This window comes from Mustelus asterias, chromosome 27, assembly GCF_964213995.1.
Source record: "Mustelus asterias chromosome 27, sMusAst1.hap1.1, whole genome shotgun sequence".
Taxonomy (NCBI): Eukaryota; Metazoa; Chordata; class Chondrichthyes; order Carcharhiniformes; family Triakidae; genus Mustelus; species Mustelus asterias.
The window spans coordinates 33,613,674-33,637,146 of NC_135827.1; the positions used below are offsets into that span (position 1 = coordinate 33,613,674).

Here is a 23,473-nt window from a genome sequence, read left to right on the forward strand (position 1 = left end):
AACTGGTCTGGCCTACACATGACTCCATAACCACACCAGGGAGAAGGAACAAATACCGATGACGCCCAAATCCCATGAACGGATAAAAAAAAAAATCTCATTCCCAAGCTCTCTCCCTCTTCCCTTGGAACATTCTCCCCTTCAAGTATTTCTCCAATTCCCTTGTGAAGGCTTTGTAGATTGGTCAGAAATCCCCACCATCTTGTTCAATAACGTGTAGAGGGTCATGTGGCAGTGAAGAGTTCTTGAAGGAGATCAAGGAGAGAGCGAGGGAAAGGGAGAGTGACCTAAGAGTGGTCGGACCTGATGGAGTCCGTTGATTTTCTCTGGTGAGGGTTAATAAATTTGAAATATTTTGGTCGCATTTTTGCAGTGAGTATCACGTTTTCACAAATTAGATTACCACATCTAGTAGGAAACTAAGTCCAATGAAATTAAATTACTTTGAGGTTGCAGCATAGAAACAGGTCAGTCAACCCAGCAGGTGTCTATCCTCCATTAGAATCTCCTTGCATTCCACTGTTTCTCACTGATAAATGCAATAATGCCAAACAGACCATTTTCAGATCTTCAAATCAATAAAGCGCAGCAGGAGGCCATTCGGCCCATCAGGTCTGCGCTGACTCTCTGACAGAGCATCTTACCCAGACACTCTCCCGCGTCTTATTCCTATAACCCCACACATTTATTCCACTAATCCCCCTAGCCTACACATCTTGGGACACTGAGGGGAAATTTAGCATGACCAATCTACCTAACCTGCACATCTTTGGGCTGTGGGAGGAAACCCACGCAGGAAAAGGGGAAAATATGCAAACTCCACACAGACAGTCAACCAAGGCTGGATTCGAACCCAGGTCTCTGGCGCTGTGAGGCACCAGTGCCAACCACTGTGCCGCTTCATCTTGCTCACCCTCTCAGGTTGCTCCCACTCTCTAACAGAGTGCCGACCCTTTCAAGGTGAATGAGTAGCATTGGCCAATAGTTTCCAGTCTAACATGAACTCTTATATTACCGTGACGGCCAGTGCAATATTCATTTTCTCTTGTACCCGGCAGACAATAGTGTGGGTCGTCAGGATAAAAAGCTACCTTTCCTTCACGGAACACATCAGATAATTCTCCAGCTCTTGGCATGACAGCTCTGTCGGATGATCCATCTGTACCAGAGGGATGATGACGATGCCATTGTCCTGCACTGACTTCCCGCTAAGTTGCTCATGTTTGTTAAAATGAAATATTAAGCGAGCTTTTTAAAAATTTATCCCCTCTCTAGCGCACTGCGCTCTGCCTGTTGAACTAGTCTCCTACCTCAACAACTGAAATGATGAATGAAAAGAGGGGCTTTTAATTTCACCCAAGGTGATTGGGAGATAGTTGGGGGTATTAAATGAGCAAATGTGTGAAATACGAGCCTAAACATGTCCACATCTGTTTCAAAGGCAGCACATCTGGTGGTATCTAAGTGACCCTCTCCAGACAGGCAGTTCCATAATTATATTGCGATAATGATCAGGTTTTGGCAGCCATTGGATTTGAGAGGTAGCCGGCTTGCTTGCTGGCTGGTAAAGGGAGGCTAAAGCAGATTAAGCAATAAAGTATTTTTATTTAAGCGTACTCCTTGTAAGAATTAAAATCTTCTCCCAAATCTCTCAGCAAATCTTCTGCCAGTATTTCCCCACACCGAGGTCTGGTGATACCGTCCTGCCAACCAAACTTGTGAGCCTGGGCCTCCGTTCCTGTGAGCTCTCCTTGGTTCAACTTTGCAATTTGAAGGTTGCAAAATCTTTGCCTCTCTCCTCCAAATAGGGATTAGAAGATATGCAATTAATCTGGCCATTCCAACTGGTGTTTTAACTAACAGTGTAAACTCTCATAGAATCCTACAGTGCAGAAGGAGGCCATTCGGCCCAGCGAGTCTGCACTGACAACAATCCCACCCAGGCCCTATCCCTGTAACCCCACATATTTATCCCGCTAATCCCTTTGACACTAAGGGGCAATTTAGCATGGCCAACACATCTAACCCGCACATCTTTGGAGCGTGGGAAGAAACTGGAGCACTCGGAGGAAACCCATGCTGACACGGGGAGAACGTGCAGACCCCACACAGACCAGTGACCCAAGCCGGGAATTGAACCCAGGTCCCTGGCGCTGTGAGGCAGCAGTGCTAACCACCGACCCAGCCTCTGAAGCCCCCTGCGATAAGGAATTCCACTACCCTCTGAGAGAAGAAATTGATCCTCATCTCTGCCTTATATATTCAATAAGATCAGCCATGTTCTTACTGAATGGCAGAGCGGCTGATCAAGGGGCTGAATGGTCTAGTCCTGTTCCTATGGCAAACCCAAAATTCTGATCGGAATCTGAGACTGAATCCTGGAAAAGCGCACATACCCCCTCAAGCCAAGAAAGGCGGATAAATTCCCCCTCACTTTCTTTGTTTACCTGATTACTTGTTACAAACCATCAGTAAAACAAGGGATTTTCACAGTAACCTCATTGCAGTGTTAATGTAAGCCTATTTGTGACACTAATAAATAAAGTTTAAACTTAAAAAAGAGGGGTACAGACCTCGCTTTTGACCAGCCATTTATTATTTATTTACTAGTGTCACAAGTAGGCTTACATTAACACTGCAATGAAGTTACTGTGAAAATCCCCTAATTGCCACACTCCGGTGCCTGTTCGGGTTACACTGAGGAAGGATTTAGCATGGCCAATGCACCCAACCAGCACATCTTTCAGACTGTGGGAGGAAACCAGAGCCCTTTCAGGAAGCCCACGCAGACATGGGGAGAATGTGCAGACTCCACACAGACAGTGACCCGAGCCGGGAATCGAACCCGGATCCCTGGCGCTGTGTGTGGCAGCAGTGCTAACCCACTGTGCCACCCCGGGCTGTCCAATGACAACAAGGGCAAAAAAGAACACCTAGTGTGGAATCTTCCCGTCCCGCCTGGCATGGGAATTGTAGGGGGCGGGGGGGAAACATGCAAAGTTGACGTCTGTGAGAGGGGGAGGGGGGGGGATTTTCTGATCTTGCGGCGAGCGAAAAATCCTGCTCCAAAACATTGGATTCCTGACACATGTGATTAATCCAAATGTTAGACTGAATAGGAGAAATGGATTCAGAATGTTACCATTTGGCTGAGACAGTTAGACACGTTATAACTTCAACATTCAGCATCAGCAAAAATATGGATTTTCCTATCAAAATAAATTTAAGTTAGGACAGTTCGGGATAGACCATCTGTTATCTGTTCTGGAATGTTAACTCTGGCCGGATTTTTACCGCCTCGCCTGCCCTGGCGCAGAACGGAAATCTCCATTGGCCTCGGGCGAGATTGTAAAATCCCGTCGTCTATCTTTACCTCCACGGTTACTGCCGGATCTGCCGGGTATTTCCAGCATTTTTGGTTTTTATTTCAGATTTTCAGCATCCGCAGTATTATGCTTTTGTCCCGAATCGCCCCGTTACCTCTTCACCTATCATAGCGATTAGTAGATATGCATTTAATTTGCCCATTCCTTTTGGTGTCTTAACTAACAGTCTAAAGTCTTATAGAATCCCTACAGTGCAGAAGGAGGCCATTTGGTCCAGCGAGTCTGCACCGACCACAATTCCACCCTATCTCCGTAACTCTACATATTTACCCTGCTAATCCCCCTGACACTAAGGGTCAATTTAGCATGGCCAATCCACCTAACCGGCACATCTTTGGGAGGAAACCGGAGCACACAAAGGAAACCCATGCGGACACGGGGAGAATGTGCAAACTCCACACAGACGGTGACCCAAGGCCAGAATTGAACCCGGGTCCCTGGCGCTGTGAGGCAGCGGTGCTAACCACTGCGCCACTGTGCACGTGGAGATGGTTTCGCACTGCGGCCTCTTCCATTCCCCGCAACTTCACCGAACGTTCGTGGAAACGTGAAAAGCTCTTACCGATGACTTTAATGATTTCGGTAACTTCTGCTGAGCCGAAGGTGTTTGTCACTTCACAGATGTAAGTCCCACTGTCTTCCACGCGTAGGGTGTTGATCGTCAGGCCTGTGATGCGTTTGGTCCACCGGCTGTCCACTGGCAAAGGCCTGTTGTCTTTCAACCAGCGGATGGCTGGGCTGGGGTAACCTGAAGCAATGCACGGAAGCTCCATGTTCTCTCCAGTTTTAACTTCTCTGGACTGAAAACTGTCCAACACTGTCGGTGCTGATTCCATAGGATCTGCAAATGGAGGAAGGTATAGATTTGGAGGAAGGGGTGGGACAAAATTAAACAAAGTTCATCAAAGAATCACAGAAGTGTTACATGCTTTTCTAAATTGGGCAGTGCCATTGAAGAGATCTTCAGACCTGCTGCTTGAGGGAGTAGGGCGCTCGGCATTTAATAAGACCATAAGACATAGGAGCAGAAGAACAAAGAACAGTACAGCACAGGAACAGGCCCTTCGGCCCTCCAAGCCTGCGCCGATCATGATGCCCGACTTAACTAAAACCGTATGCACTTACGGCGTCCGTATCCTTCCATTCCCATCCTATTCTTGTATTAATCTAGTTGCCCCTTAAATGCCGCTATCGTACCCGCTCCCACCACCTCCCCGGGCAGCGCGTTCCAGACATTCACCACCCTCTGTGTAAAAAAACCTGCCTCGCACATCTCCTCTAAACTTTTCCCCACGCACCTTAAACCCATGTCCCTTAGTATTTGACTTTTCTACCCTAGGAAAGGACATCTGATTATCCACTCTGTCCATGCCCCTCATAATCTTGTAAACCTCTGTCAGGTCACCCCTCAACCTCCATCAATCCAGTGAGAAGTAGGCCATTTGTCCCATTGAGTCTGCTCCTCAAAGAGGTCATGAGTTTGAAGTTTATTAATCAGTGTCACAAGTAGGCTTACATTGACACTGCAATGAAGTTACTGTGAAAATCCCCTAGCCGCCACAGTCTAGTGCCTGTTCAGGTACACTGAGGGAAAACGTAGCATGGCCAATGCATCTAACCAGCACGCCTTTTGCACTGTGGGAGGAAACCGGAGCACCCGGAGGAAACCCACACAGACATGGGGAGAATGTGCAGACTCCGCACAGACAAGGACCCAAGCTGGGAATCGAACCCGAGGCCCAGGTAGCGTGTGAGGCAGCAGTGACCAGTCTGATGTGATAATCAGTGCAGAAGGAGGCCATTTGGCCCATCATGTTTACACTGCCTTTGCAAGCAAGCATCATGACCTGGTGCCATTTTCTGCCTTTTCCCCGTACCCCAATGCACTGCGTCGATTCAAATAATCATCTAACGCCGTCTTGAATGCCTCGATTGAACCTGCCTCCACCACACTTCCAGGCAGTGCATTCCAGGCCCCAACCACTCGCTGGGTGAAAAAAAAATGTTTCTCACATCACATTTGCTTCTTTTGCAAATCACCTCAAACCTGTGCCCTCTCATTCTCGATCCCTTTACGAGGGAAATAAAAATGAAATAAAAATCATTGGAAATAAACCTCACATGAATCCAAATTTCATTGCTTTTTATACTCGCGGGAAAAAAGAGATGGAAGGAAAGAGGAAGGAGGGATGAGAGGAAGTGAAGAAAACAACTGGACAGGTAGAAAGAGAGAGATTTTCTTGGACGGAATAAGGTTTGGAATAAACCCAATGTTTAACTCACTCTCAGCTGCCCACCTAAACCTACTGCCATTTGTTTATACTTTTGATATTACTGTTCCCTTAGAACAAAATGCTAAAAGCTAATAATGCTAATTCTAACCTTTAATGTTATTCCCCGAGCTACATAATTCCTTTGTCACAGTAATGCACTGGATGCTGTCAAATAAATAACACAATTACAAAAGCTGAGGGACAATAGTACAGAACTCCCAGTCAATAGCAACACTGGAGGATGCCCCGTTCGGAGCCTGAGTATGATGGCTTTCGTATGAATCTTAACTGAACATGACCATGAGTGGGGGTGAGAGGATTTCGTTGAGTGGGACCACGTAGCAATCTGATGTGACAAAACCCACAGGCCGGAATGTTACCATTCTTGCCGCACTGAACGGAGATTTGGTGGGGTGCCAATTTCTTCGACCAACGCTGCAGCAGGAGCATGGCATGAACGGCGAGTAAGATCGTGCCCAGAGTATTTTCATCTGATTTGATCTTGTTTGATTGGACTTATTATTGTCACATGTACTAATATAGAGTGAAAAGTATTGTTTCTTGAATGTTATACAGACAAAGCATACCGTTCATAGAGAAGCAAATGAGAGAGTGCAGAATGTAATGTAAACATTGGGTTTATTCCAAACCTTATTCCGTCCAAGAAAATCTCTCTCTTTCTATCTGTCCAGTTGTTTTTTCACTTCCTTTCATCCCTCCTCCCTTACCTTTCCCCCCTTTCCTTCCATCCCTTCCCCCCCCCCCCCACCCCGAGTATAAACAGCAATGAAATTTGGGTTTATGCAAGGTTTATTTCCAATGATTTTTATTTTATTTTTCTCTCCCTCGTAAAAGGATCGAGAACATAGCTCGGGTGTAGAGAATAATCAACTTAATGCGAGGTAGGTCCATTCAAAAGTCTGATGGCAGCAGGGAAGAAGCTGTTCTTGAATCAGTTGGTGCGTGACCTCAGACTTTTGTATCTTTTTCCCGACGGGAGAAGGTGGAAAAGAGAATGTCCGGGGTGCGTGGGGTCCTTGATTATGCTGGTTGCTTTGCCACGACAGCTGGGAGTGTAGTCAGAGTCAATGGATGGGGGGCTGGTTTACATGATGGAATACCTTGAGCAAGGTAGCGGCAACTTCACTCAGAGGGGTTAGTTTCTAAGCTGCAGATGACCAATGCCAAGAATGCACCACAGTTTCAGCCTTCACATCTCTGCTGCCCAATTGGCTGAAAGTCTGGCCTTGGAGTAGCCAACGGCCAATTAATTTATTGTTTCAAAATGGACCCTGTGACTCAGGTAGAATCCCAAGGCCTTCCAATGTAGTTGTCCAACCCATCCAAGAAACCACTGGAGCAATGGTCTGGAGACATGCAGGGAGCTCTGCAGACGGAGAGGAATGTGGACCAGACCGACCCTCGTTTGTGTGGCTTCCTGGACCCTGTCTCCACCACACTTCCAGGCATGAATGGATGGGTAAGTGAAGAGGACTAAGAAGCTTGGATCCCATCACCAAGAGACTGGGAGCCCCTGAGAATGACATGGGAGAGTACCTGCTGACAAGCTCACCTGGTGGCAGCACGGTGGCACAGTTGTTAGCACTGCTGCCTTATTGCGCCGGGGACCCGGGTTCGAATCCAGGATTGGGTTACTGTCTGTGTGGAGTCTGCACGCTCTCCCCATGTCTGCGTGGGTTTCCTCTGGGTACTCCGGTTTCCTCCCACAGTCCGAAAGACGTGCTGGTTAGGTGCACTGGCCATGCTAAATTCTCCCTCAGTGAACCCTAACAGGCGCTGGAGTGTGGCGACTAGGGGATTTTCACAGTAACCTCATTGCAGAGTTAATGTCAGCCTGACACTAATAAATAAACTTTATAAAAAGGGAAGTGACTAAACTGAGTGCAGGGATCAATCTTGTGTTGGCATAATTTGAGTACTTGTCTTGTAGACAGAATGATTTGTGTGGTGCAAGGATATGGGCTCCATTGTGAAATGCACGAACAGTAAATAAACTGTTCCATTGTCAAAAAAAGGGTTCAAATTTTAAAATAATGACTGAGAATCATCGAATCCCTACAGTGCAGGAGGAGGCCATTTGGCCCATCAATACTGCACCGACAACAATCCCACCCAGGCCCCATTTCCATAGCTCCACATATTTACCCTGTTAATCCCCTGACACTAAGGGACAATTTAGCACGGGCCAATCAACCTGACCCACACATCTTTGGACTGTGGGAGAAAACCAGAGAAAAGGATAGATTGCATAGAACAGGGTTCCTAAAGTAGGTACGATGTGAAATTAAGACTGAAGTGATCACAGAACCATAAAATGTTGCCCGCACAGGAAGAGGCCATTCAGTCAGCTGTGTCCGTGCTGGCCCTTCCAAAGAACTTCCAATCGTTCCCGCTAACCTGCCGTTTACGGGCGCGAAATCGTGGTAAAGTTGGGCGTCGGGCCTATACCGCGATCTGCACCTGATTCCGAGCAGATCGCGGCTTTACCGACACCCGATTCGGGCGCGGGTCCGGCCCCCGCCTGAATTGGGCGGCCCGACGATTTAAATGCATTTGCATGCATTTAAATCGACTTAATGAATCGCGCGCCGAACTCTACCGCCAAATCCCACTTTACCGTCTTCTGGCCCGATCCACGTCCACGCATTTAACGACTTGGTAAATAAAAGTCTGAAGTCGTCGCTGCAGCTTCCGAAGAGCGGGCTCAGAGCCTGCAACGGCTCTCTGACCCAGGTCATCCTCTGGTTGTGGGTGGGTGGCTGGGTGGGGGGGGGGGGGGGGGGGGGGGGGGGGGGGAGAGGGGGGGTGGTGCTGGTGGTGGTGGTGGGAGGAGGGGGGGTGGGGGGTGGGACGAGGGGGGGGGGTGGGACCCAGATCATCCTCTGGTCGGAGGGGTCCACTGCCAGTCTGCGGCTGATCGGTGGGGAGGGAGGGGGCAGGGCGGTCCGCTGCCACTCTGGGGGCGATCCCTCCTCCCCACCGGAGGAACGAATCCCTCCTGCCGGAGTGGACGTGCGGCCATGCCATCCCACAAAACCTTCAGGATGAAGCGATTCCTCGCTAAGAAGATGAAGCAGAACCGGCCGATTCCACAGTGGATCCGCATGAAAACCGGCAACAAGATCAGTACAAGTCCAAGAGGAGACACTGGAGAAGGACCAAGCTGGGCCTGTAAAGGGATAAACCATCACTGGTACACTACCAGCCACAGATTACTCTTCCCTGCAGGGGCAAGAGAGCGGGAGAGATGGTCCACCAGCGCTAAGCCCCGCCCACAGCGCGAATCGGGCCGGAGCCGGCAAAATGCGTATGGGCGCGCTGCAAAGAGGATTCCAGGCGCGGATCTATTTGACGCCCGGATTCGACACTTAGACTCAAAATGGTAAAATCAGGCCCGCTGTGTCAAAGAGTTAGTGCAGACTCGGTGGGCCAAATGGCCTCCTGCTGCACTGCAGGGATTCTATGATTCTATGAAGTCACTACTGAATGTTTGTATTCTTTATGGTATGTAGGTGTCGCTGGCAAGGCCAGAATGTGTTGCCCATCCTTAACTGCCCTTGAGCTGAACATTTCAGAGGGCAGTGAAGAGTCACCCACCTTGCTGTGGCTCTGGAGTCACGTGTAGTAAGGGTAAGGAGGGCAGATTTCCTTCCCCAAAGGGCATTAGCGAACCAGATGGGGTTTACAATATTTAGTTGTTACATAGTGACTGAAACCAGCTTCACATTCTCAGTAAGTGACTGAATTTAAATTCCACCGGCTGCTATGGTGGGATTTGAACCCATGTCCTCAGAGCATTAGCCTGAACCCCTGAATTACTCGTCACTTTACCATGATACCACCATCTCCCCCAACCACCAGCACCCTTTCGTGTGTGCAATCCAGCTCACAACAACTCAATGCATAAGAAAAGGTCTCCTCCTTCGCCCACCCCCGCCCCCACCGCCCTCCAATGCCACTGCACCCCAGCCCCAGATTTTCTTTTGCTAATTTATCTGGTGCAGTGGTTAGCACTGCTTCTTCACAGGGCCAGGGTTCGATTCCCGGCTTGGGTCACCATCTGTGCAGAGTTTGCGCTTCTCCCTGTGCCGGCGTGGGTTTCCTCCGGGTGCTCTGGTTTCCTCCCACAGTCCAAAGATGTGTGGGTTAGGTGCATTGGCCATGCTAAATTGACCCTAGTGTCGCAGGGATTAGCAGGGTAAATGAGGGTTACGGGAATAGGGCCCGGGTGGGATTGTGGTCAGTGCAGGCTCGATGGGCCGAATGGGCCTCCTTCTGTACAAAGAACAAGGAACAAAGAAAATTACAGCACAGGAACAGGCCCTTCGGCCCTCCAACCAACCATACTGTAGGGATTCTATGATTCAACATATCCCGATTACCAACACTCCTACTGTGGAAACAATTTGGGCACCATCTTACCGCCTGTTCATGCCACGCTCCCGCAGCAGCGAAGGCAGAGATTTTGGCAACAAGTCATTCACTGCAGCGGGATGGGAAAATCCCGTTGGTGTGAACGGTCGGAATATTCCGGTTCTTCTCCCCAAGAGTGAAGGAGAATGGGGTAGAACGCCACCCAAGCAGATGCAGTCAGTACATTCTTAATTAAGATTGTGTTTTGAATGTTTATTTTGTGCGCAGGACTGTTATTGCAGCAATAAAGCTATTCCAGGCTCGTTAGCAGCTTCATTTGTCATAATATTAGTGCTTCCTTCCGTGTGTGAGCTGCAAGTGCAAAGCAGAGCCATCTCAAGAAAGAAAAAGGGTGAGAATTGCGTTCCTGTACCTGAAAGTGTGGCACATGGAGGAAAGTGGAGTTATGTGTGCCAATGTCTTATCGATTACATAATTACAGGAAACAGGTGACGAGTATTTGAATGCATAGAAATAGGGGATAGCTGGGACTCTGGGTGAATGCGAGGAGTGTTGAATAAATGACACTGATGGTGGCACAATGGTTAGCACTGCTGCCTCACAGCGCCGGGGACACGGGTTCGATTCCCAGCTTGAGTCAGTGTCCGTGCGGCGTCTGCATGTTCTCCCCTGTGTCTGCGTGGGTTTCCTCTGGGTGCTCCTGTTCCCTCCCACAGTCTGAAAGACGTGCTGGTGAGGGTGCATTAGCCATGCTAAATTCTCCCTCAGTGTACCCGAACAGGCGCTGGAGTGTGGCGACTAGGAGATTTTCACAGTAACTTCATTGCAGTGTTAATGTCAGCCTACTTGTGACACTAATAAATAACCCAAACACAGTCAATAAACTCTCTCAGTAAGGAAACGCTCTGTGTCTTCATTTTGACTTCGCCAACCAGGAGTAATGTGGCTATAAGAGAACTGTCCAATTTTACATCCATTGTAAAGTTTTTGACAGATAATCATAGAATCATAGAATCATAGAAACCCTACAGTACAGAAAGAGGCCATTCGGCCCATCGAGTCTGCACCGACCACAATCCCACCCAGGCCCTACCCCCATATCCATCCACTAATCCCTCTAACCTACGCATCTCAGGAAACTAAGGGCAATTTTAGCATAGCCAATCAACCTAACCCACACATCTTTGGACTGTGGGAGGAAACCGGAGCACCCGGAGAAAACCCACGCAGACACGAGGAGAATGTGCAAACTCCACACAGACAGTGACCCGAGCCGGGAATCGAACCCAGGTCCCTGGAGCTGTGAAGCAGCAGTGCTAACCACTGTGCTACCGTGCCGCTTGAGAAGGCAGTGAAGCAAAAAAAACCTCGACCAGACAGAAAAATTCCTAATCATTTATTTCAGCAATAGTCCAGGCAAGAAAGCACATCATGTATCAAAGGAGTAAAAGGCACAAAGCTGAATATAGGGTGAGGCACTGGTGGAGAAGGAAGAGACCGAGATCTGGGGGGCTGAAGGGGAGGTGTAGGCAATGATACACTTAGGGAGCGGAAGATTGGAGAGGCAAACAGACCATCTTGACAAAGCTTTGATAGAGGGTCAGCTGGACTCGAAACATCAGCTTTTTTCACTCCTTACAGATGCTGTCAGACCTGCTGAGATTTTCCAGCATTTCCCTTTTGGTTTCAGATTCCAGCATCCGCAGTAATTTGCTTTTAGATCATCTTGAGTAGGGTTTGGTGAGTGGAGGGGAGAGAGTCTATATTCTGAAGGCAAGTGTATTGCTGACCAGCCTCCCATCCATTGACTCCGTCTACACTTCCCACTGCCTCAGCAGAGCAGCCAGCATAATTAAGGACCCCACGCACCCCAGACATTCTCTCTTCCAACTTCTTCTGTCGGGAAAAAGGTACAAAAGTCAGGTCACATACCAACCGACTCAAGAACAGCTTCTTCCCTACTGCTGTCAGACTTTTGAATGGACTTACCTTGCATTAAGTTGATCTTTCTCTACACCGTAGCTATGGCTCTAACACTATATTCCGTAGTCTCTTGATTCCTTCTCTATGAATGGTATGTTTGGTCTGTATAGCGCGCAAGACTTGATGGATTGAATTATAAGGAGAAGCTGAATAGACTGGGACTTCTCTCTCTGGAGCGTAGGAGGCTGAGGGGTGACCTTATAGAGGTCTATAAAATAATGAGGGGCATAGACAAGGTAGATAGTCAATATCTTTTCCCAAAGGTAGGGGAGTCTAAAACTAGAGGGCATAGGTTTAAGGTGAGAGGGGAGAGATACAAAAGGGTTCAGAGGGGCAACTTTTTCACACAGAGGGTGGTGAGTGTCTGGAACGAGCTGCCAGAGGTAGTAGTAGAGGTGGGTACAATTTTATCTTTTAAAAAGCATTTAGACAGTTACATGGGTATGATAGGTATAGAGGGATATGGGCCAAATGCGGGCAATTGGGATTGGCTTAGGGGTTTTAAAAAATAAGGGCAGCATGGACAAGTTGGGCCGAAGGGCCTGTTTCCATGCTGTAAACCTCTATGACTCTAAGAAACAATACTTTTCACTGTATACTGATACATGTGACAATAATAAATCAAATCAAATCAAATCTTTTGGTTTTAGATTCCAGCATCCACAGTAATTTGGTTTTAGACCATCTTGGATTGGCGAGTGGAGGGGAGAGAGTCTATATTCTAAAGGCAAGTGTATTGCTGGCTTTGCCAGGACTGCAAAGTATGGTCAGCCTTCGAGCTCTGATATTAAAACAGCATTATCCGCCGCTGATTGACCATGTGAAACACGACAGGCGATTTATCAGGACTCCACATGGCTGAGAGGAGGAGAATTGGGGGGGAAGGAGAGTCTGTGTCACAACGCAGTGTTCTCTCAAATCAAACACAACTCTGTCCGAATCATTAAACATTGCGGTTGGATTCTGTCCCACTGTTAAACACGACCCCCCTACTGTACCATGAGGAAATAGCCCCCGTGGAGAAACAGTCAGGTCCTTCATTCTGACAGGCCACATTAAGGTCTCTCTGTTTACTGCATGAACACCCATTGAGAGGATACATCACAACCTTGGCCGACATCCAATTTAAGGACCTACATCTGTGAAATGTGGTGGCAAAGGTCAAAAACTTGTGCACCCCATTTGTCAGCCCTTTTTTGACACGATTGATGTTTAATTCATGTATTATTATTCCCCCCTCACCCACCCACCAGCTTCTTGGCTACCAACTCAAAAACGTCTTTTGTCGAAGAATATAATCCATTGACTGAGATGTGGAGCTTACAATCGCAGGAAGCAGTTCTGGCAGCATCTGTAAGGGGAGAAAAGAGCTGGCGTCTCCCACTTTCTCTCCCTTTTAGCTTTGACAAAGGGTCATCTGGACTCGAAATATCAGCTCTTTTCTCTCCTTCCAGATGCTGCCAGACGTGCTGAGATTTTCCAGCATTTTCTCTTTTGGTTTCAGATTCCAGCATCCGCAGTAATTTGCTTTTATCACAGGGAGCAGTTCTCTTTTTAATTCATTCGCAGGGTGTCGGCATCACATTGTCCATCCCAATTGACACAAGTCAGCAACTTGTTAGCTCAACCGTTTCAGCGTCAATCCAACTGCAGTGGGGGTCTGGAGTCACGTACAAACCAGACAGGTGTGGTGAGGCCAAACCTAGAGTACTGTGTACGGTTTTGGTCTCCTTTCTTGAGAAAGGATATACTGGCATTGGAGGGGGCGCAGAGGAGATTCACTAGGTTGATTCTGGAGTTGAGAGGGTTGGCTTATGAGGAGAGACTGAGTAGACTGGGGCTACACTCATTGGAATTCAGAAGAATGAGGGGAGATTTTATAGAAACATATAATATTATGAAGGGAATAGATAAGATAGAAGCAGGGAAGTTGTTTTCACTGATGGGTGAAACTGGAACTAAAGGGGCATGCCCTCAAAATAACGGGGAGCAGATTTAGGACTGAGTTGAGCAGGAACTTCTTCACACAAAGGGTTATGAACCTATGGAGTTCCTGCCCAGTGAAGTAGTTGAGGCTACCACATTGAATGTTTTTAAGGCAAGGATAGATAAAGTTTTGAACAGTAAAGGAATTAAGGGTTATGGTGAGCGGGCGGGTAAGTGGAGCTGAGTCCACAAAAAGATCAGCCATGATCTTATTGAATGGCGGAGCAGGCTCGAAGGGCCAGATGGCCTACTCCTGCTCCTAGTTCTTATGTTCATAGAAGGACAGATTTCCTTTCCTCAGGTGTGTTTTTATAACAATTCAGTCATTACATGGGGGTGAATCCTCCAGCCCTTCCAGCAGCAGGACCTTCCAAAGTCGATCTCTGCCCCAGATTTGGGTGAGGAATGCAAATCGCCACCAATTTCGGCAGGACTGGAAGACCCTCCGGCGTCTGATGGTGAGCCGCTTCCACTGTGGGGAAACCTGCCTGTGGAGGGGGAATCTGGATTTCCAGCCAAAATCACCAATTTTCAAGATGGCACCAGAGTGTGGCAACTTCTAGCGAGCATATCCTCTAATTCTATCTTTCACTCTCGGTCTATGGTTTTAAAACTCTACTCTAACTCTTCTAAACTCGCTAATAATATTCTATTTCAATCTGATCTTTCTCTACACCCCAGCTATGACTGTAATACTATATTCAGCACTCTCTCATTTCCTTCTCCCCTATGTACTCTATGAACGTTATGCTTTGTCTGTATAGCATGCAAGAAACAATACTTTTCACTGTATCCCAAAACATGTGACAAAAATAAAACAATTCAAATCATTACGATACTAACTCTTTGTTCTTTATTCTATTGAATTAACTAAATTTAAATCCCCCAACTCTCTCTGTGACTCTGTGTAGACTGTCTACAATTCCCGCTGCCTCGGCCATGCAGCCAGCATAATCAAGGACCCCACGCACCCCAGACATTCTCTCTTCCAACTTCTTCCATCGGGAAAAAGATACAAAAGTCTGAGGTCACGTACCAACCGACTCAAGAATAGCTTCTTCCCTGCTGCTGTCAGACTTTTGAATGGACTTCTTTTGCATTAAGTTGATCTTTCTCTACACCCTAGCTATGACTGTAACACTGCATTCTGCACTCTCTCCTTTCCTTCACTATGAACGGTATGCTTTGTCTGTATAGCGTGCAAGAAACAATACTTTTCACTTTGTACTAATACATGTGACAATAATAAATCAAATCAGTGTGTTTTGAACACATGCCTATTGTATTACTAGTTATCTGGATTACTAGTCGAATAACATAACCACTATGCTATCATTCCCTATAAGACAAAGATGAATTTGTGGAGAAGCTGGATGAACAAATAAGAGAGAAAGAATGAGAAGAATACTTTGATGAGGTTATAACAAGAGAGGCTCATTGGAGCATTATCCTGGGTCAGGACATGCTGGGCCGAATGGCCTCCTTCTGTGTTGTAAATCCTTTGGGCACATTGTCACGGAGAAATGGAAAAGTTCACAACTCCACAGAAAAATACTGAACACGAGATAGAACTCAAGTTGCTATGTTATATGACTGTAATCAGTAAGTAATTATTTGGATTGCTTGGAAGCTCTGGATTTGAAAATGATTTTATAATTTGCAGTCTTTTTGCTGAGTGACCGAGCTAAGATATTATATCATTTCTGCAATTTGCACCGAATATTTATTTCTAGTTTAAGGTGCCCACATCACTTTTCCATTGCTCCTGCCGCAATGGGAATTTTCAAAATGCCACCCCTGACTTCTCAATTGGTGAAGGAGACAACTCACGCAAACTCTTAGAGTTTAATGTACTTTCTGTGCCATTCGGAACTTGACTTACAGAAAACAATCTTTCAAAAATTTAGCATCACCATTTTGTTCAAAACTATTCTCAATAAACTTTGTCCATCACTGTTTCCTTATTGGAGGGTGTAATAACTCCACGGAGGCAAAAGTCCCGTCACCAAGTTACTTTATTTACACCATACATCTGTACACAGCCAGCTCTCCAGTTGCTCCCTGCTGAATGCAGGCTGGGAGTCTGACACACCTGCTTTAAATAGGGAGCAAGAGGCTCCCTGATTTAACCATCAATTAGGACTCATCAAGTATGTCTTTTCACACTCTAGCAAGCCAACCTCATCAGCTTGGCTGAAGTCATCACAGAGGAGTGGGGAATAGAGCTTCAAACTCCAGGAGATTTCACAGCACAGTGGTTAGCACTGCTGCCTCATGGTGCTAAGGACCCCAGCTTGGGTCACTGTCTGTGTGGAGTCTGCACATTCTCCCCGTGTCTGCGTGGGTTTCCTCCGGGTGCTCCGGTTTCCTCCCACAGTCCGAAAGACGTGCTGCTTAGGTGCATTGGCCATGCTAAATACACCCTCAGTGAACCCAAACAGGCACCGGAGTGTGGCGACTGGGGAATTTTCACAGTAACTTCATCGCAGTGTTTACGTAAGCCGACCAGTGACACTCATAATTAAACTTAAAAAAAACTTTCCTCCGTTTCCAATACTTTTATTAATGTCCCGATACTTTATCTCCTGAGTTGAGACTGATTGGTTTCTGGGGGCAAAATAACACCTGTACCAGCAGCCATGGCAGAATCGGCCATAATGCCTCCTTTCTATACCAAGATTTTCTGTACACTAAAACTCTACTGACCATGACTTCACTTGTGCAAAATATGAATTAAGAGTGGAATAGGAGTAGGCGTTGTTAAACTTCTTACTGGACAGACAACACAGCCTTCTAGACTCTCGCTCGTTGCTGCAGAGAATTGTGTCAATCCACCTCGTTATACTGTCCCCTACTACCACCACTACATTCCTTTTTGTTCCCCCTCACTTGAATGGCTTCCTGTATCACTGTGCAATGGTCAGTTTTCTCATCCACCCTGCAGCCCCCACTCTCATCCAAACCCAACTGAGACAATCTCAAACCTATTGGACAATTGTGGAGGCTGACACTCCTGCACACTGTGCTCCTTTACCTGCCTGAACCCACAACAGGGGGCGACACGGTGCCACAATGGTTAGCACAGCTGCCTCACAGCGCCAGGGACCTGGGTTCAATTCCCAGTTTGGGTGACAGTCCGTGTGGAGTTGCACGTTCTCCCCGTTTCTGCGTGGGTTTCCTCCGGGTGCTCCTGTATCCTCTCACACTCCAAAGATGTGTGGGTTAGGTTGATTGGCCATACTAAATTGATCCTAGTTTTGCGGGGAATTAGCAGGGCAAACATATGGGGATAGGGTGGGATTGTTGTTGGTGCAGGAGTCATGGACCGGATGGCCTCCTTCTCTACTGTAGGGATTCTATGATTCTATGAAGCCCTGTCCCCTATCATCCCTGTGCTCAATAATCTACACTGGCTCCATAACACTAACAACTTGACTTCAAAATTCTCATCCTTGTTTTTAAATTGCTCCATAGTCTCACCCCTCCCCATCTCTGCCATCGTCTCCAGAACAATATCGCTCTGAGATACCCATCCTCCTCCAATTCGAACCTTTTGTGCCAATTATATTCCCAATCTTATTCCCAATTATAACTGCTCTTCTATTGGTGACCTTGCCTTCAGCTGCCTATCCCTAAGCTCTGGAATTCCTTCCCTAAACCTCTCCGCCTTTCTACCTTGCTTTTCTCCTTGAAACCTACCTCACTGACCAAACTTCTGGTCATCTGATCTCAGGGGCGAGATTCTCCCGTCTCCCAGCCACATGTTCCCTGCTGGCGGGAGATGGCGTGTTGTTTGCTAGTGGCGGGATTCTCTGGTCCCGCCACTGTCAATGGGAATTCCCATTGACGTCATTGAATCCCTACAGTGCAGAAGGAGGCCATTCAGCCCATCGGGTCTGCACCGACAACAGTCCCACACAGGCGCTATCCCCGTAACCCCACACATTTGCCCCATTAATCCCTCTAGTCGAAGCATCCCAGGACACTAAGGGTCAATTTAGCATGGCCAATCAACCTAACCCGCACATCTTTGGACTGTGGGAGGAAACCAGAGCACCCAGAGGAAACCCATGCAAACAAGGGGAGAACATGCAGACTCCACACAGACAGTGATCCGAGACCGGAATTGAACCCGGGTCCCTGGCACTGTGAGGCAGCAGTGCTGACCACTGTACCACCGTGCCGCCCGTCACGTCACCCCACGCCAGTGAGAAACCCGCGGGCGGGAGTGCAGGGCCGGCAGGACTGGAGAATCCCGGCAGCGTGAACAGCCGGAGAATCCCAGCCTATATCTCCTTATGTGGCTCAGTTTCATTTTCTAATGCTCCGGTAAAGCACCTCGGGACATTTCAATATGTTAAAGGCACCATCTAAATGAAAGTAAAAGGGAAAATGCTGGAAAATCTCGGCAGGTCTGGCAGCATCTATAAGGAGAGAAAAGAGCTGACGTTTCAAGTCCAGATGACCCTTTGCTGAGCTTTGACAAAGGATCATCTGGACTCGAAATGGTGGCTCGATTCTCTCCCCACAGATGCTGTCAGAGCTGCTGAGATTTTCCAGCATTTTCTCTTTTGCTTTCAGATTCCAGCATCCGCAGTAATTTGCTTTTATCTAAACGAAAGTTATTATTATTATTGTTACTGTATACGGTGGGTGTTAAATAAGAGACAGCCTATCTTGCAGAGTTGAGTTGGACAAGGACTAAGGTAAAGGTTTGGGGCCGGTCTACACTTCCCGCGAGCACATCACACTGATTTACTAAAACGTCGTGCATCTGATTGTGTGGAAGAACCATCCTGACGCCCAGCAAACTGGGCCTGACCGCTTTAACACAGGGCAGTGAAGGTAAATAGCATGCTGGGCGGGTTAGCATTTTGTAGTTAAGACATTCTCCTGGAGGGTTTCCCTGTCCTGCCCCCATTCCTATCACCATCTCCAATATTGTTATAACTGAGAGACAAAACTCTTCAAAGAAAGTGAAACAAGCTTTTTGTTTTATGATGGGTTTCAGGTTTTCCTCCTGAGGTCACGTGCAGCCGTGTCCAGATCAAAATCATCAAATAATGCAGTGCAGAACGAGGCCATTCGTTCCAATCAGCCTCTGCTGGCCATTTGAATAAACGACTCAATTAGTCGCCTTCCCCAGTCCTCTTTTCTCTGAGACCGTCCCTTCCCAATGCCCTTTTGAAAGTTACGACTGAATCTACACCCTTTCAGGATCTTAGCCATTGCCTGCAACAAGCAGTTCTCACATTCCCTCTGGTGTTCCTTGTAAATGACATTAAATCTTTCACCCGTCTGCCAGTTTCTTCCTTATCTATCTCTTGTCAAAACTCCTCATTAATTTGAGCAGTTGTATCAAAATCTCCTCTTGATTGTCTCTGTTTTCGGAGAAGGCCTACCTTCTCACATCTCTCCACCTAACAGAAGTCTCCCATCCCCGGCACCTTTCCGATAAATCTCCCCCGTACCCTCTCCGGATGCCTCAGATTCGTCTTTCCTTCCTGGAGGTATCGGGGTAAAGCTGGGGCACCATTGAAAGGCAGGATTCGAAACGTTGGCCTGAACAGCAGGCAAGGCCCACACCCTTACCGGAAACAGAGAGTCGGGCTCCATTGCTCTGGCGTGTTTCCCCGCTGTATTTATGTCTGGTGATACACCTGTACGTAGACAGCGCGTCCTCCTTTTGTACATCGGATATGTACAAGGCTCCATAAGAGGTGATGTGGAATCTACTCCCTGGAGACAAAAAGAAAAGAGAAAACTCACTCAGAATCTTGCCAGCATTCAATGTCAGCCAGATGCAGTGCAGAGCTCAGGCGGCCATTTTGCAAAAGCACTCTGACAATAGCCTAAGACGTCACTTCAGCAACATTTGAAGCAGCCATCTCTCTGTAATTCTCATGCTGATAAATTAGCAGGGCAAAGATATTTTTCGGGCGGGGGCTCCTGGACAAAAGTTGGGATATTTTGACATTTATTCTTTCATGGGATGCAGGTGTCGCTGGCAAGGCCAGCACTTGTTGCCCATCTCTAATTATTCCCACACTGAGCAGCTCGCTCGGCCAATTCAGAGGGCAATTAAGAGTCAACCACATTGCCGTGGGTCTGGAGTCACATGTAAGAAGTTTAACAACACCAGGTTAAAGTCCAACAGGTTTATTTGGTAGCAAAAGCCACACAAGCTTTCGGAGCTCTCAGCCCCTTCTTCAGGTGAGTGGGAATTCTCACTCACCTGGAGAAGGGGCTTAGAGCTCCGAAAGCTTGTGTGGCTTTTGCTACCAAATAAACCTGTTGGACTTTAACCTGGTGTTGTTAAACTTCTTACTGTGCTTACCCCAGTCCAACGCCGGCATCTCCACATCACATGTAAGCCAGACCGGGTAAGGATGGCAGATTTATATAAGTTATGGGGAGGAAGCAGGATTAGGCTATTGAGTTGGACGATCAGCCATGATCGCGATGAATGGCAGAGCAGGCTCGAAGGGCCGAATGGCCTCCTCCTGCTCCTATCTTCTATGTTTCTATTTCCTTCCCGAAACGACACCAGTGAACCAGATGGATTTCTACAACAATCGGTGACGGTTTCACATTCACCGCTGCCACTGTCAATTCCAGATTTTTATTCTAAATTATTAATTGAATTTAAATTCCACCAGCTGCCATGATGGGATTTGAACCCATGTTTACCCATGAGTTCACTCATCTTCTCAATTACTAGCCCTGTGATATCACCACTATGCCACCATCTACCCTAATTCACAGGTCCCTTCTGATTTCCAGTTATAATGAATTAGGAGCTTTGATAGCTAGGCGGGTTTATCCTGTAAATGAAAGAAGTTACATTTCCCTAGCACCTTTCACATCCTCAGCACATCCCAAACTTTCACAGCCATTGAGTTAAAGTGTAGTCGCTTGTGTAACATAGGAAACACAGTGGGCTAATTTGAGCAGAGCAAGCTCCCACAAACGACAATGTGACGATGGCACAAGCATGCTTTTAAGACAGATGTCGATACTGAGGGAGAAATACTGTCCCAGACACCGGGGGCAACCTCACTTCTCATCTTCAGAGGGCCCTACAGGGATCTTTTCCATATACCGAGAGAGCAAGTCCACCTCATCAGATTTGACACTTTACTTGACTTCCACTAATTCATAGAATCATAGAATCCCTGCAGTGCAGAAGGATTTAGGACATTGTGTCTGTACCGACCACAATCCCGCCCAGGCCCTATTCCCGTAACAGTTTAACTCCTCATATTTACCCTGCTAAACCCCCTGACACTAGGGTTAATTTAGCATGGCCAATCAACCTAAACCACACATCTTTGGGCCATGGGCGGAAACAGGGGCATCTGGAGGAAACCCATGCAGACACGGGCAGAACGTGCAAACTCCACAGGCTCACAGAACGGCATTCTCCGTTGGCCTCGGACGGGATCTTATGAGCCTCGAGAGGGCGAGGTGGTAAAATTCCAGCATATGACTCTACAAGAGGCCCCACAGTTTCTTCAGAGTCTTTGGCTGCTGGGTCAATCAGCGAAGAGTTTATAATGAATGTTTTTTTTAGTGGGCTCGGAGCACGGGGCAGTATTCCGAGCGGGGCTTGAGCAGGGGGGAGGAGGGGGGAAGAGTTTTGTTGAGACAGGTACAAGACGTCAGTGTTGATCAACATGACTCCATCTTTTTACCCTCGGCATATCAGCGTTCGTCACTTTCTAACCAGCAGAACAACAACAACTTGCATTTACATGGCATCTTCAATGTCAGAACGTCTCAAGGGGCTTCACAAGGGCATAATCAGACATAAATTGACACTGAACCAGAGGGAAACTCTTTGGGTCAAATAACCAAAATGCTGATCAAAGTGTGGAATAAAAGCCTCTTGTTTCAGTAACATCCCATAATGGTACCACACTTTCCCCCCTTGGTGTCATTGCTGTTCCTCGCACCATCCAACCTGGTGACCTCTCTCAGAGTGAATTTGCTCCCATTAGTGCAGAATTATGGACAGAAATTTGTCCATTAGATACTGGACTGAGAGTGTTCCAAACTCATTCCGGCCAATCGCAGATCAGAGAAACGAAACCATCATCTCATCTGTTCGTATTACATTTCAGTCCGAGTCCCATGGGTGGAAAGGGACTGTGCGAACCAAAATGTGCCACCCAGTTACAGCTGCTTGGCATTCTTTAACTCAGGGGCAATCCTGTCACTGAAGGACATTAATATTCAGCGCTCCTGTCATTCCTCTGCCATGATTCATTTTCCTGCTCTTAATCACCAAAGATGTGATGAGATGCATTTTAACACAATTTGAGCTCCGTGATGACAAGATAAACTGCCTGGGCAGCAATCCAGTGACTTCAATGTCACCAGCACCCCTCAGTTCTGTTGCAGCCTCATTACCTATGCGGGCACTACCCTGTCCCCATATACAGAGGATGTTACATCGGTAAATCACTCGGAGAAGCATATTCCACTTCAGCTGCCAATGAAGATCACGGAATCAAGGAAGCTCCTTATTTCTTGCCTAGCACCACACCGGAATAGAATTGCTCCACACATTCTTTACGATTTATATAGATGATTTGGAGTTGGGGAACAAGTGTAGTGTGTCAAAATTCACAGATGACACTAAGATGTGTGGCAGAGCAAAGTCTGAAGAGGACGCTGAAAGTCTGCAAAGGGGTATAGATAGTCTAAGTGAGTGGGCGAGGGTCTGGCAGATGGGGTACAATGTTGGTAAATGTGAGGTCATCCACTTTGGTAGGAATAACAGCAAAATGGACTATTATTTAAATGGTAAAAAATTGCAGCATGTTGCTGTGCAGAGGGACCTGGGTGTCCCTGTGCAAGAATCACAAGGAGTTGGTTTACAGGTGCAGCAGGTAATTAAGAAGGCAAATGGAATTGTGTCCTTCATTGCTAGAGGGATGGAGTTTAAAAACAGTGAGGTTATGTTGCAGCTGTATAAGGTGCTGGTGAGGCCACACCTGTAGTACTGTGTACAGTTTTGCTCTCCTTACTTGAGAAAGGATATACTGGCATTGGAGGAGGTGCAGAGGAGGTTCATTAGGTTGATTCCGGAGTTGAGAGGATTGGCTTATGAGAAGAGACTGAGTAGACAGGGGCTATACTCATTGGAATTCAGAAGAATGAGGGGAGATCTTATAGAAACATATAAGATTATGAAGGGAATAGATAAGATAGAAGCAGGGAAGTTGTTTCCACTGGCGGGTGAAACTAGAACTAGGGGACATAGCCTCAAAATAAGGGGGAGCAGATTTAGGACTGAGTTGAGGAGGAATTTCTTCACCCAAAAGGCTGTGAATCTGTGGAATTCCCTGCTCAGTGAAGCAGTTGAGGCTACCTCATTGAATGTTTTTAAGGCAAGGATAGATAAATGTTTGAACAGTAAAGGAATTAAGAGTTATGGTGAGCGGG

General features: G+C 47.2%; 2 protein-coding genes across 2 annotated transcripts in view; one reads left to right on the forward strand and one right to left on the reverse strand.

Moving 5' to 3' along the window:
• Positions 1–23,473, forward strand: part of c2cd2l (c2cd2 like) — a 663,422-nt gene that overhangs the window by 516,145 nt on the left and 123,804 nt on the right. The gene's annotated exons all lie outside the window — the stretch shown is intronic.
• The window catches only part of dscaml1 (Down syndrome cell adhesion molecule like 1), a 601,890-nt gene that overhangs the window by 251,593 nt on the left and 326,824 nt on the right, over positions 1–23,473 (reverse strand). Inside the window, exons 3-4 of the mRNA XM_078198958.1 lie at positions 19,616–19,758; positions 3,949–4,227 (exon numbers count right to left, since the gene is read on the reverse strand). Coding sequence (XP_078055084.1) covers positions 3,949–4,227; positions 19,616–19,758 — 422 coding nt within the window. The remainder of the gene's footprint in view (positions 1–3,948; positions 4,228–19,615; positions 19,759–23,473) is intronic.